Genomic DNA, 13,381 nt, shown 5'->3' on the forward strand with positions numbered 1-13,381 from the left:
GGGGCATATTATCATGGATAATCACCTAATTTTTAGAAATTTTTATTGTCAGTAGCAGTCTTCTATTATTTGGGTCATGGTTGAATTGGAAACCAATAGAAGACTTAGACAATCATGTGAAATGCATATTCCAAACTTCATTTTTCTTCAAAATATCTAACTATGTCAGGTAAAAGTGATTTATTTAAACTCATATCTATATACTTACTTTGATTTTTCCCACTTTGCTTCACAATAACCTAATCTTATAAATGGGTTCTCTGCAATGATGATAATGGCAATGTTAGCGAAACATTATATCCTGGGTAAAATCAAGTCATTTTCTCATGTTTTAAGCTTAGAACTCTATCAAATAACAGCAGTACTCAGTAAATAATTGGTGATGCTGAAATTGGAGATTAATTGGAAGAATAATATAAAAGATACATGTTTCCAAAAAAAATAAAAATCTTTGCTTTACTAATAATTGTACTTAAGCTTCCCAGATGAAGGCTGGCTGAGTGGTAACTCTCAGCCCATCCCAGTGTAATTATAGTTTCAAGCAGAAGAAGGGATGCTTTAAATGAGAAAAGTGTGAAGCAGTTATTATTGAACAATCTAGGTTAGAACTGCTGGGAGAAATCTTGCATCACAAGGCTATCTGTCTATAAAATTTTACGCGTGAATATACCAATGCCACCCATCATATCAAAATGTCATAACAAAATCCAGTCATAAAGTAGGTGGTTAACAGACCTGAAAGTCTGGGCATTCTTGCCTGAGCTGCTCTGTGTCTTTCACCATGGAACAGATCACTGGTATTAGAAATGATGACAGAATTAAAACATGCAAAACTTCGGGTTCTGGTAAAGAATTACTTAAGATTACAGAGAAAGTAAGATTAAAGGAGCCAAGATAAAATCCCAGACCTTTCACTTCACTGTTTGCCTGCCTTGTAGGGAGGCCCACATTCTCCCAGTTTAAGGGCTAGAAAGCTAAAAGTCTTGTAAGGGCCTCCATCTGTCTAGTTTGTGACCATTCCCACCTTGATGTCCAATAAGTGAGTATCCACAGGAAACAAAGCTCAAGGTCTTATAAATAAAATACATGTGGATCATTTGGAATTCTTGAGCCTGCTCTTTTACTTGTAGTCTTACATGTATTATTAAGCAAGTACAATCTTGCTTAAGAATGCATGCTAAGTCGCTTCAGTTGTGTCCGACTCTGTGCGACCCCATAGATGGCAGGCCACCAGGGTCCTCTGTCCAAGCATTCTCCAGGCAAGAATACTGGGTGGGTTGCCATTTCCTTCTCCATTGCTTAAGAATGGTAAGCTATTATTTCCTAGAACTACTCATATCCTTTTAAAGAGAGTCACAGTGCCTCATAGCACACTGAATCAGCGGTATCTACTTCCTCCTCTTTGCTGATGAAATATTCACTGGAGAATTCTGTGTTTATTGATCCTTCTATTATCTACTTCTGAAAATCTATTAGAATAGAAATTATAGATTTTCAAAGTTCATATCTTGATCTTTCTTTTACCCAGAGCCCTAGAGGAGTCACACAGAACCCTGACAGTTATTTCCTGGTCTACTTGAATCTGACTCAGGAGGCAAGCAGAAGAAAGAGGATCATTCTCCAAGGAACCTAAAAGAGCAAAAAAAAAAATGGGAGTCAAAGGCCTAAGAATTTCAAGACTTTCCACTGCCATGTAGGCCACCCAGTGCTTCTGTGAGTTCCCAGAGGAAGTCATTTTACCTCTCAGGTCTGTTGTAGGACTTGGTTTTGTAAAACGATGCAGTGTTGTGCTGTTGAAAGGATACTGGACTTGGAGCCAGGAGCCACCGCTCGGAGGTTGACTTTGACTCCAACTGGTGGTAACTCTGTGTTAATCATATCTCAATGAACTTTCACATTCGCATCCAGAAAGTTAAGAAGTTGGACCAAATAATTTTCCATTCTGCTCTAAAAACAGATGCAATTCCAGGGGAAAAAAAAAAAAAGGATAAAGAGAAAAGAAATGAAAGAAGAATACAGGAAGGTAGGGACCAAAGAACTTTTCTGAGACTGCCTTTTGCCTTTCTGTGGACATGCCATCTCTTCTTCCCTTCTTTGGTCCATAAGTCTATTTCCTCATCACTGGGTATCTTGTCTACTGCCTGCTTATTGTTTTTGCTATTAACTGGTCTTTCTAGAAGTCTCAGTTTCACTGCTCTTCTTCACGTACTTCTGTGATATTTACCACAATGGAAGTGGAACTCAATTTATTGTGAAGTAACATTGGCAACCTTAACTTGGCTTATCTGTTTTTATAGCAGACTAAAATATTGTTAGTCTTAGACAGCAGCTTGCATTTTTTAAAAAGCATGCATTTCTCATCCATTTGTCTCATAATATGACCCAGCCCTATTTTAATCATTCTAAATTCAACCTAGTGTAATGAAATATATTATGAAAAGAGGTGTTTAGAAAGTTTTATGAATAGCAGTCAGTTAATTCAAATGCTTTGCCTCCCCCAACTTTTTTTCTTATAAAGTAACTTATCACAATAGCAGAGGAAGCATGTATGGCTGTACAAATTCCTTTGTCATAAACATATTGTTCTAACTAGTGGAACAGTTTTGAACTCTAAATCATCATTGGACCAAGCTGGTGACTTTTTCAGTATCTTTTGCTTTCTTGTCTGTATCCAGTGACTTAGGAACTAAAACTTAAGTTGTCTTTATTGTTGTATTGAATATTTATATATTTAGTAAACTTTTAGATATGTTATTTAATTATGTATTATTTCATATATTTGTATTAATATACTAAATAATTAAAAGTGTCTAACTATTTGGTTCATGATATTCTCTTGGGGAATGTGGAAAATGTGGACATTAATGATAATACTTATATTTTCCCTCTGTGTGTGAAGCCCTCCCCCCTCTCTCTTAGTCTTCTAAAAGATGCTGTTGACATTTCTGATTTCTCACAACATCACAAGTCAGATGTCCTTTTCTGACCAGTGAGAGCTCCTTCATGTTGGTGATATGACCCGGTCAGTTTTGGAGCACTTCCTTATATATGCTGTTTTGATTTTACTTTTAGATACTAACCTTTTCAAATGAATTAGCTCACACAGCTTTGAATTTGGTAGGACTTAATATCCTGCTTCTGATTTTGCTATATTCTGGCATCTCAGTTGCCAGATCAGATCTTGTAACTTAAAGCAGTAGCTCCAAACATTTAAAGGTCTCAGGGCCCCTTTACACATGTAAAAACATCATTGAGGACCCCAAAGAGCTTTCTTATATAGCAAATTATGTCTGTTGATATTTACCATATTTGATATTAAAACCAATACATTTTAAAAACAAAAACCTACAAGCATACATTTCATTGGGTCATCAGACTGATAGTAACATTATACATCAGGTAATTTCTGGAAGGCTCTACAACACATTTGTAAGAGAATTGAAAATAAGGAATTGGTGTGATTATGACCGTAGTTTTGACTTTGTGGAGCCCCTGAAATGGTCTCAAGGGCAATTTTAAGGACTAGTCACTTAAAGGATAGGCAAAGAAGGAGACCATCTTATGAGATTTCATGAGTGCCCAAAGGCACTCCTTTATGAAATAGCTATCTTCACAGTGCCTAAGCATTCCACCAAAATTTTATTTAGGCCACTACCTTTCTGGGAATTCCCCTGCAAAGAAGCCTTGGCCTAACCCTTCTTCCTAATAATTAAATTGATGTATTAAATGGCTAATCAGTTACTTTGGAGGATATTGAGAGACTTGGACTTAGAATTGATAGACTTTGATGGTAAAGACTTGGGAGGGTCATAGAGAGTGAAGAGAGGTGGTGGAAGGCATAGCTCAGAGTGCCTGATTCCGAGAAGGCAGATTGAGTGGAGAACCTGTGAATGCTGTCCTCTTGCTCTTGGGAGGGGCTCATCAGGTCCCCCTTAACTCATCCTGACCCTTTCAATTAGGAGAGCTTTTTCTGAATTTGTGAATTAGAAAAAGACAGTTTGGGCTTTGTATATTTAATCAAGGTTGGGAAAGTTGTAAACATTTGAGTCACTTAGAATAACTCAATCAAAAATTTTTCTTGGCAGTAAAAATTTATGAACTTTCCAGGGTGATGGTAAATAAGCTCAGAGATAAGGGAAAGTAAAAGAAGTTTTCTGTGCTTAAATAGAACTAAACTTCAAGATGAGAATGTGGGGGGAGGGGTTGGAACTTTTTAACTACCAACTAGGTAACATTTCACACATACATGTTCAAAGAATACAAAAAAATACAAAAACCACATGATGGCCAGGGACTATGAGGCTTTGGTTAAAAGAGTTTTCTTGGACCAACTTTCTTCTATGGTTATTTAGCTCATCGAGAAAGAGATTTAACTTTCTAAAAATAAAGCTTCCTAAAGTAATTCCTGACACCTGTAATTTTTTTTTTTTTTTTCATTTGCTCTCAAAATGCTCCAGATTTGACTTCAGTCTCCTCACCACAGTCACTTAGGCTAATGAATTTGGATAAGGTCACACAGCACTGTGATTCAGTTGTAAGCAAGCCAGCTCTTGCATAGACATCATATACATTTGAACCTTGTGAGGTGGAGAAGGTTTTCAAGCCCATTTTTATAAGTGTGAAAAATGAGGCCCTAAGTTTTTCAGTGACTTTCTTTGGGTAACACTGAAGACATGTTATTGCTGTCCAGTCACTAAATCATGTCCAATTCTTTGTGACCGTATGGACATAAGATGGGACTAAAGCTCCAACTCAGAATCCCAGACTTCCTGCCCAGTGCCCTCTCTCTTCCCTCCACTTATACTTTCGTTCATCCGATATCCTATTTGTCAGTATATTCCTATTTGCTCTTTCAGTATACTTAGAATCTAACGCTTGCATCTAATCTTACCACCTGGCCCAAAGTGTCATTCTCGTTTTCATAGACTGTTGACATATTAATAGCTTTTTTTTTCCTTTTTTTAAAATTTATTTTTTTAATTAAAATTTTATTTTAATTGGAGGATAACTGCTTTGTTGTATTGGTTTCTGTTGTACCACAATGTGACTCAGCCATAAGTATACATATATCCCCTCTCTCTCAAGCCTCCTTCCCAACCCCTCTCAGTCATCCTAGAGCACTGAGCTGGTTCCCTGTGCTATACAACAGCTTCCCACTAGCTAGCTATTTTACACATGGTAGTATATATATTGACATAGCTTTACTAATCTCCCTGCTTCTGCTTTCTTCCCCTTTCAGACTATTCTCATATCTGTCTTAAAATATAGGTCAAGACAGATCTTGTCATTCTTCTGCACAAAATCTCCAAGTGCTTCCCATCTTATTTAGAGAAGAAGCCGAAGTCTTTACATGGGCTTTATGGTCCTTCATGACTGGGCTCCCTGATACTCTAAAATCACCTTCTACAGCTCTTTCTCCTGTTTATCCTCTGCCAGCCACACTACCCTTTTCTTGCTATTTCACCAATATTTAGACAGATTTCCACTAGAAAACCTTGGCACTTAACTCTTCTCTCTGCCTAGAATGTTCTTCCTGAAGGTGACCACATAAGCCTCTTCCCCAACAAACCCTTTCTCTCTCCCTCTTCTGCTTCATTTTTCTCCCTTGCATCCATCACTATCTAGCATGCTATCTGCTTTACTCATTTATTTTGTTTATTATCTGTCACCTTCCAATAGATCATAAGCTTAATGAGGGCAGAGGTTTTAATCTGTTGGCTTGCTTTTCCCTAGCACTTAGTATAAGCAGCCAAGGAATATTTCTTGAGCAAATCAATTTTGTGACAATACATTAGGGGAGGGAGGGAGGAGTAGTTTAAACAACTTTGCACTGGAGCATCCCTCCTGCCCTATGAGAGAATATGATTGAACTAGAGAATAGAAGAGGACTTTTAGAAATTGATGGTCATGAAGCATAGAGACAAGTATAATGGATTTAGAACCAAAAGAATGGTGTTTAGATTTCATCCCTGATATTCAGCAATGTGTGATCTTTGACCAGTCACTTAATATCTCCGAATTTACATGTCCTCAACTATAAATTGGGAGTGCACCAAGCTTGTCTTACTGAGTATCTGTAAAGGCTCAAGTGAGAAGGAGTATAGCTCTCAACATGTGCAAGCTTACTGCTGAAGCATGTCTGCTCTGTGACCTCAAAATCCACACTGAAACACCACAGGTCTCATATCTTCAGTTGCTCCTAGTTCTTTCTCACAGTCGGCTCCACCCTTCTCTGGAAGTGGATGCGGAGGTGAGGTGGAAATAGGAGTGCTGGCAGTAGAAGCAGGCTGAACAGAGAGAAAACCTATTGGGCTTTGTTTCAAAATAAGCAGGGATCCTAATCCAGGATGACATGGCCTTTCTTTGTGCTGAGGATATGACCAAAAGAACAGAACACACAAAAGTCAGTGTCTTAGCATTTTGACTTGTTGCGGTTCAGGCAAAGTGAATCTGGTCAGTAAGAAGGTGGTTTTCTGTAAGCCAGGGAGAAAGCCCTCCCAGCCCTTGATCATGTTGGCACTCTATTAAAACAAAACAAAACCCAAAAGAATAAAACCCCACAAAAGTTAAAATCTTTTCTACTGGGCATCAGCTTTCTGAATACAGTTTTGCCACTTTGTTCCAGAGTATTAACAGCCACCATCTGCCATCAGAGATGGCAGAGAGCCCTCCGACACTTAAAAAGGATGCAAAAATTGATACGCCTGAAAGCTCTCCATAGAATTATGCTGCTTTACCAGATTTGATATTATGCCATAATGGAAAGACCTTTCTAGGATTTGAAAGGTTCCAGAGAATTCAACAGATATTTAGATGCTTTTCACCTAAATCATGTGAGCCTAGAGAGGGGAGTGCTCAAATCAAAGACCTGGAACTCAAAGAGCGAGTTGTGTTTTCCTGAAAGTAGCTTTCACTTTGTAATTCAAGGGCAAAAGTCAGTGAAGCCTAGCTGCCCTGATGATGCACTTCAGATACCATGTGATTCTGGATCTGCTGTTGCTATTTAGCTTTGTATGTAATAATCCCCTAAACTTGTATTCACCTTGGTTTCCCTTCTTATTGTAATATTGTAAATATCAATGGCTTTAATTAAGTGCTTTTAAGTAGTATATTGATTAATAAACCATGTGGTTTCTAGTTAAGAAACGTCAGGAAGCACTAAAATTTCAGAAACAGTGACCAGTTGGGTGGAAACCCATTGATATCATTAGGGGTGGGTAGCATTGGCCCAGGCCAGTGTTCATGAAATACAGCATACAGCTCAAAGATGGCTTAGAATTTTATCTCCCTTTTCCCTTGTCCCAGTGAGTTGCCAAGAGACACAGCTAGTTTTGCAGCTGCCCAAGCTTGGCTGGAACCACTTGGGAGAAGGAGGTGCTTTTCTCTACTTTGTCTTAGAGCTAACTTTAATCTACAAATCCCTTGGAAAGAGAGAATGTATTCCTCAAGGGAACTCCAGGCCTACCAAGTTGTATTTGATTGGACAGGCTCCTATCCCCAGAGCGTCATGAGTAGCCACCATCTTGCTGACAAAGGTCAGCAACCATTCCTGAGACCTCAAGAACTGACTGACATGCCCTGGGTAAGCTGACATTTCCTGATGCATGCCAAAAGGCATTGAAAGAAACTGTGTGACAATCATGGAAAGTCAGAATTAAAAGAGCTTTTAGAGATAAGGAAACAGGCCTCAGAATTCCACCTGATTCACTAAAATCATTAAGTTTCACTCCTTTACTGGGACACCTGAAAGAACCCGGAGCTGGAACTCCTTCTGTAATTACAGACAAAAGGTTCTTACACAGCCTGAGGCGATCTGCTTAGCCAAGAACAACCATTTCCTAAGTTTAAAGATATTTGCTGGCTCACAGAGCTTACTGGAAACCCAAACTTTCCTGCATCGCCTCCCTCTGCATGAGATTCAAAGCTATTCCCATTACTGGTGTTTGATGTTCCTCCAGCTTCTTTGGCGGTGAATAGGTAAACATCTGGTTTGATAGATAATATGTAGTTTTGACCTGATGCTTAAATTCTGGAAAAATTTTTCCCCTGACTAGAGGAATTTTGATTATTTTCAGCTAAGGTAATTTTGGAGGTGAATGTTGATAAGAGAGAGAGACAGACAAAGAGGGAGGGCAAGCAAGCAAATTCTTGGTTAAGGAGGGGCAATTTTTGAGATATATCAGGTTTAAAATAAAAATTAAAAAGGCCCCAAGAATCACATGTAAAACTAACACTCATAAAGTCAGACTTGAATGAATTTCCAGGCATCAATTTTCAAAAGCAAAACATATTGAGAGAGAACATTACAAAAATGGTAAAAAGATGAAGAGAAAGAAAACAAGTGATTTCACAAGTTTGGGATTTGTGTTTGACTTGGTTTCTTGAACAAAGAGATGGAATAAAGGGGATGATGTCATTAGATGCAGTTGTGATAATTGGGTTTTGTACCCACAAACTATGTATAGTTTTCTAACCATAGAGCTATTAGAAATGCTGCGTTTATCTTTGCTATTTGATCCATATTGTGCTAGTTATATTTATGGTGATCAGAACAGCACCATGTATCTTTCAGTGGGTAGCATTTACTAAGAGCTGTTTCAACCATCCAGCTGTCCTGGGTCCTGAGAAATAGTTGCCAAGGAAAGCATGGGAATAATTCTTTTCCTGGAGAAATTTAAAACTGGAAACCAGAAGGGAAAGAGACACGTGTACCCCAGTGTTCATCGCAGCACTGTTTATAATAGCCAGGACATGGAAGCAACCTAGATGCCCATCAGCAGATGAATGGATAAGAAAGCTGTGGTACATATACACAATGGAGTATTACTCAGCCATTAAAAAGAATACATTTGAATCAGTTCTAATGAGGTGGATGAAACTGGAACCTATTATACAGAGTGAAGTAAGCCAGAAAGAAAAACACCAATACAGTATACTAACGCATATATATGGAATTTAGAAAGATGGTAACAATAACCCTGTGTACGAGACAGCAAAAGAGACACTGATGTATAGATCAGTCTTGTGGACTCTGTCGGAGAGGGAGAGGGTGGGGAGATTTGGGAGAATGGCATTGAAACATGTATACTATCATGTATGAAACGAGTCACCAGTCCGGGTTCGATGCACAATACTGGATGCTTGGGGCTGGTGCACTGGGACGACCCAGAGGGATGGTATGTGGAGGGAGGAGGGAGGAGGGTTCAGGATGGGGAACACATGTATACCTGTGGCGGATTCATTTCGATATTTGGCAAAACTAATACAATATTGTAAAGTTTAAAAATAAAATTAAAAAGATAGACAAAATAAACCTTCCTGCATGTATTTAAAATAACTTATGAAAATTCATGATGTCATGAATTGGAAATAAAATTTATAAATGTACTTATTATAATTCAATTTTATATTTTGATTCCACATCATTACATATGTAATCATATCTTGGATATGGATGATAGGGAATAAGATTGGCCATATGTAGATAAACTGTTGAAATTGAGATTATTCATACTCTTCTCTCTACTTTTGTATATGTTTGCAAAACTCATAAATCAAATTTTAAAAAGAATTGGATTCCAACTTTGCTAGTAATGGGCTACTTAAGGGAAGACTTTCCTCTGAACAAGAATAATATCATCACCTGTATTTTCACAGTTTATTCATCTCTGCTGAATTCTCATCTATTTTCCAAATAAAATCTTCCTCAATCAACAACACTGAATTACTCTAGATCTTTATCAATGGAAATATAATCTCAAGTGGTATGCTTTTAATCTTCCAATGACTAGAGCTTCCCTCAATGACTATAATGTTCCAGCTTTTAAAGTGGCTACAGGCTAAAGGCCATCCATCTAGACCAGGTACTTCATCATCTCTGGAATTATACTACACACAATATTATTGCAAAATTTTAAACACATACTTATCATCCCCAGATACTCCAAACTGTTATAGCCACCCCTGGGCACATTTTCAGACTCAGTACCAATGAACCAGACCCACTTTTCTCACTTACTCTTGGGCTCTCTTCACAGTAATCTTTAGGAGTGATTGTCTAGGGACTGCATAATCTTAGTCCATTACAGAATCATGTACGCCTTCTGTTTTTTTTGATCAATGCGGCAAGAAGCATCTGTGGGCATTGTCAATGTATTTGCTGAGAAATGATGCTGAGTTAAAAGTACAATACTAGAAAAACTGATTTTCCCAAAGGAAATTACACACTCCCTCCCTTCTGATTTTACTATATATGTGCCCTCTTTCCTTGACTATCAAGAAGTTCAATTAAGAACTTCTTTCTGTTTATAAAAATAATAAAGACATATTAATTATAGAAAATTATAAAGTACAGAAGAGTAAAAACAGGGGAAGGAGAGACATAAAAAATAATTAACCCATTATTTTGCCATCCATCAGAGCCAGAGCCACTGCTAATATTCCTGTAAGAGCCAACTATGACACTCAAATGATGGAATTTGAATTTATCATCATGGTTGATATGAATACTTACCTTTCAGTTGGTTGATTTTCCCAATTTACTTTTTAAGTATATATATTTTGAAACTTCTTCAAGTCACTTTGGGAAAGAGAAGGGACAAGTAAAAATCAATATTTAAACTAATGTGGTAGTATCTTGCTAAGACTAGGTCTCCTGACATAATACTTACCCAACTGTGGGATTATAGTATTAAATCAGAGAATCACTGGTTGCACATTAAAAACTTCAAAGTACTATAAAAGAATAATAATAATACTTAACATTGAGTTGTGTGATATTTTGCCAGGCATAGTGCTGATTAATGTTCATATATTATGTCATTTAATACTCACAATGACCTTATGAAAGGGTATCACTATTCTATTTGACAACAACCACCACAAAAACAACAATAACAACTACAACAAAAATCCTGGAGGTTTGGGAAGACTAAGTAATTTTTCCAATTAGAAACTGGCAAAACTAGACATAACTACATGGAAAAAAAAGCATGATGTGATATAAATTTTTGATGTAATGGAGAAGGCAATGGCACCCCACTCCAGTACTCTTGCCTGGAAAATCCCATGGATGGAGAAGCCTGATAGGCTACAGTCCATGGGGTCACAAAGAGTTGGACATGACTGAGCGACTTCACTTCACTTCACTTTGATCAAAACTCGGAGAAATTCTCCAGGAATTACTACATAAATCCAGCCTTTGGTGTTCTGAAAGAGTCCACTTCACTCTTCTGTAAGATAATGAGGTTCACATCATGTCCCTAGAACCTAAGAATGTGATATTATTTGGAAAATAAGTCTGTGCCAGTGTTATTTCAGATAAGGACCTTGAGATGAGATCATCCTGGATTATCTCAGCATGCCCTAAATCTAATGAAAAGTACCTTCATAAGACATATGTATAGAAGGGAAGAGAAGGCCATGTGACCATGGAAGCAGAGACCAGAGTAATGTGATGATAAGCCCAGGAATGCCTGGGACCACCAAAAGCTAGAAGAGATAAATAACATATAGCCCACAAATGCTTTGGAGGGAGTGTAGCCCTGTGGGCAAACTTGCTTTTGGACTTTTAGCATCCAGAACTGCAAGAGAATCAATTTATGTTGTTTTAAGCTACAGAATTTATGGTAATTTGTGATAGCAGCTCCAGGAAAAGCATATAAAAATCCCAAGAAGAGAGGTAGAACCAACTTGGAGAAAGTAAAAGAATGAACTTCATAAGTGTTGGAATTGCTCAAAAGTATCAAGGCCAGGGTTATAAAATTCTTAGCCTCTGGCAATTCGACTAATGGTTCAGCAAGTGAAGGGTCGGGAGGAAGAGAGTCCACTGAATGGAAGTGGGAGTCAGATTTACATGTTTCTCACTACAGTTTTCTGGAATCACTTCTCAGGAATATCCAGCTTTTATTCAGATCATTGTCCTTTATCTCTGTTTCCAAACAGGAAGATTCGTTTCTATGGCCAGAGGAAGTCAATGTTGCTCATGCTTGGAAAATAGATTGGGAATATCTGGCAGACGTCGTAACTGCAATCATCTCCCTAAAGCTGATTCATCTGATGCTTTCTACACTTGTAGAGGAACAGACTTTCTTACAAGCTTTCTTCTTTATTTTCTGATGACCTCTTATTTTGGGCCATGAGCCTACCTGAGGACACAAAACTCATATAATTGCAATTAGCCTTGTTGTTTAGCCACTAAGTCAGGTCCAACCCTTTTGCAACCTCATGGATGGTATAGCCCTGCCAGTCTCCTCTGTCCATGGAATTCTCTGGGCAAGAATACTAGAGTGGGTTGCCATTTCCTTCTCCAGGGGAACTTCCTGACCCAGGGATCAAACCCATACCTCTTGCAAGTGGTTTCTTTACCACTGAGCCCCCTGGGAAGCCCCGCAGTTAGCCTTAAAGTCACTAAAAATTTTTCCTTATTTTTGAGATAGTAAAGAATTAACATTAATAATTTGAGCTCACGTAGATTACTGATTAGATGACTTTTTGGAAGCCACATAGTGAAGAGGAAAAGTTAAAATTTTACATAACCTCCTGCTCTTTCTGCCTCTGTAACTCAGCTTGCTCCTTGCAAAGTCTGGATCACATAAGTCTCGGAAAGTGGGGACTCACAATGCTGGGAACTGGAGCTTATCTCACTCACCCTTGTCCTGCCTCTTTGCAATCGCCCAGCCCCTGCAAACCTGCAAACCCACTTAATCATGCCTGTCTGTGTATAAAAATTCTGTAACTCCTTTGTTCGGGGCTCAGAGTTTAGACTGTTAACTCCTCTGGGCCCGCTGGTGTAATAATCCTGAGTTCTCCAACACTCTGAGCTCAATTACTGGTTTCTGCAACACTAGAAGTTTTAACCTGGGCTTCATGGGTAGATGGTGAGATAACTCCACCATCCTCTAAAATTGTCAGCAAATTTTTCCTTTCTGGAAGGACTCTGGTGACCCTCATACATCAAGTTCAATGAATATCTTTCACCTCTTCTTACAGGATCTCACATTAGATTCTCTTTTCTTTAAAATTTCTCTTCTATTATCATCTATAATGCTATGTGCTCTTGATATTTTCTTTTAACTTTCCAGCACATTCTCCTGTACCTAACCTTTAAATTCTGGTTCTGTGAATTCCCATTCCTGGCCATGCCTCCTACCAATCACCAACTCCTGAAAGCCTTCAACTCTGTTCCCTGGAACATATGGCTAATAACCAGCAAACTCCCCTATATCCTCAACCTTTTTTTCTAAAAGTTTCTTTTTATCTTCTGCACTTATTGAACCTGGTGCCCTTTTGAGAACAGCATTTCCTTGAAGCCCTGTGCCTTGGTTTTGCTTTCCTTATATCCCTGGACTGTGCTGTGATGAGGGGAGGTATCGTTTTTGCT

The 13,381-nt window shown here is 38.3% G+C and overlaps 1 protein-coding gene across 3 annotated transcripts in view; it reads left to right on the forward strand.

Moving 5' to 3' along the window:
- Window positions 1–9,298, forward strand: part of CD200 (CD200 molecule) — a 29,134-nt gene extending 19,836 nt beyond the window's left edge. For all 3 annotated transcript variants that reach the window (XM_005903367.3, XM_070369105.1, XM_070369115.1), the window contains one exon: window positions 1,529–9,298. In XM_005903367.3, the coding sequence (XP_005903429.2) occupies window positions 1,529–1,536 (8 nt within the window). In that variant the 3' untranslated portion in view covers window positions 1,537–9,298. The remainder of the gene's footprint in view (window positions 1–1,528) is intronic.
- Window positions 9,299–13,381: the final 4,083 nt, after the last annotated feature.

This window comes from Bos mutus, chromosome 1 (assembly GCF_027580195.1).
Source record: "Bos mutus isolate GX-2022 chromosome 1, NWIPB_WYAK_1.1, whole genome shotgun sequence".
NCBI lineage: Eukaryota > Metazoa > Chordata > Mammalia > Artiodactyla > Bovidae > Bos > Bos mutus.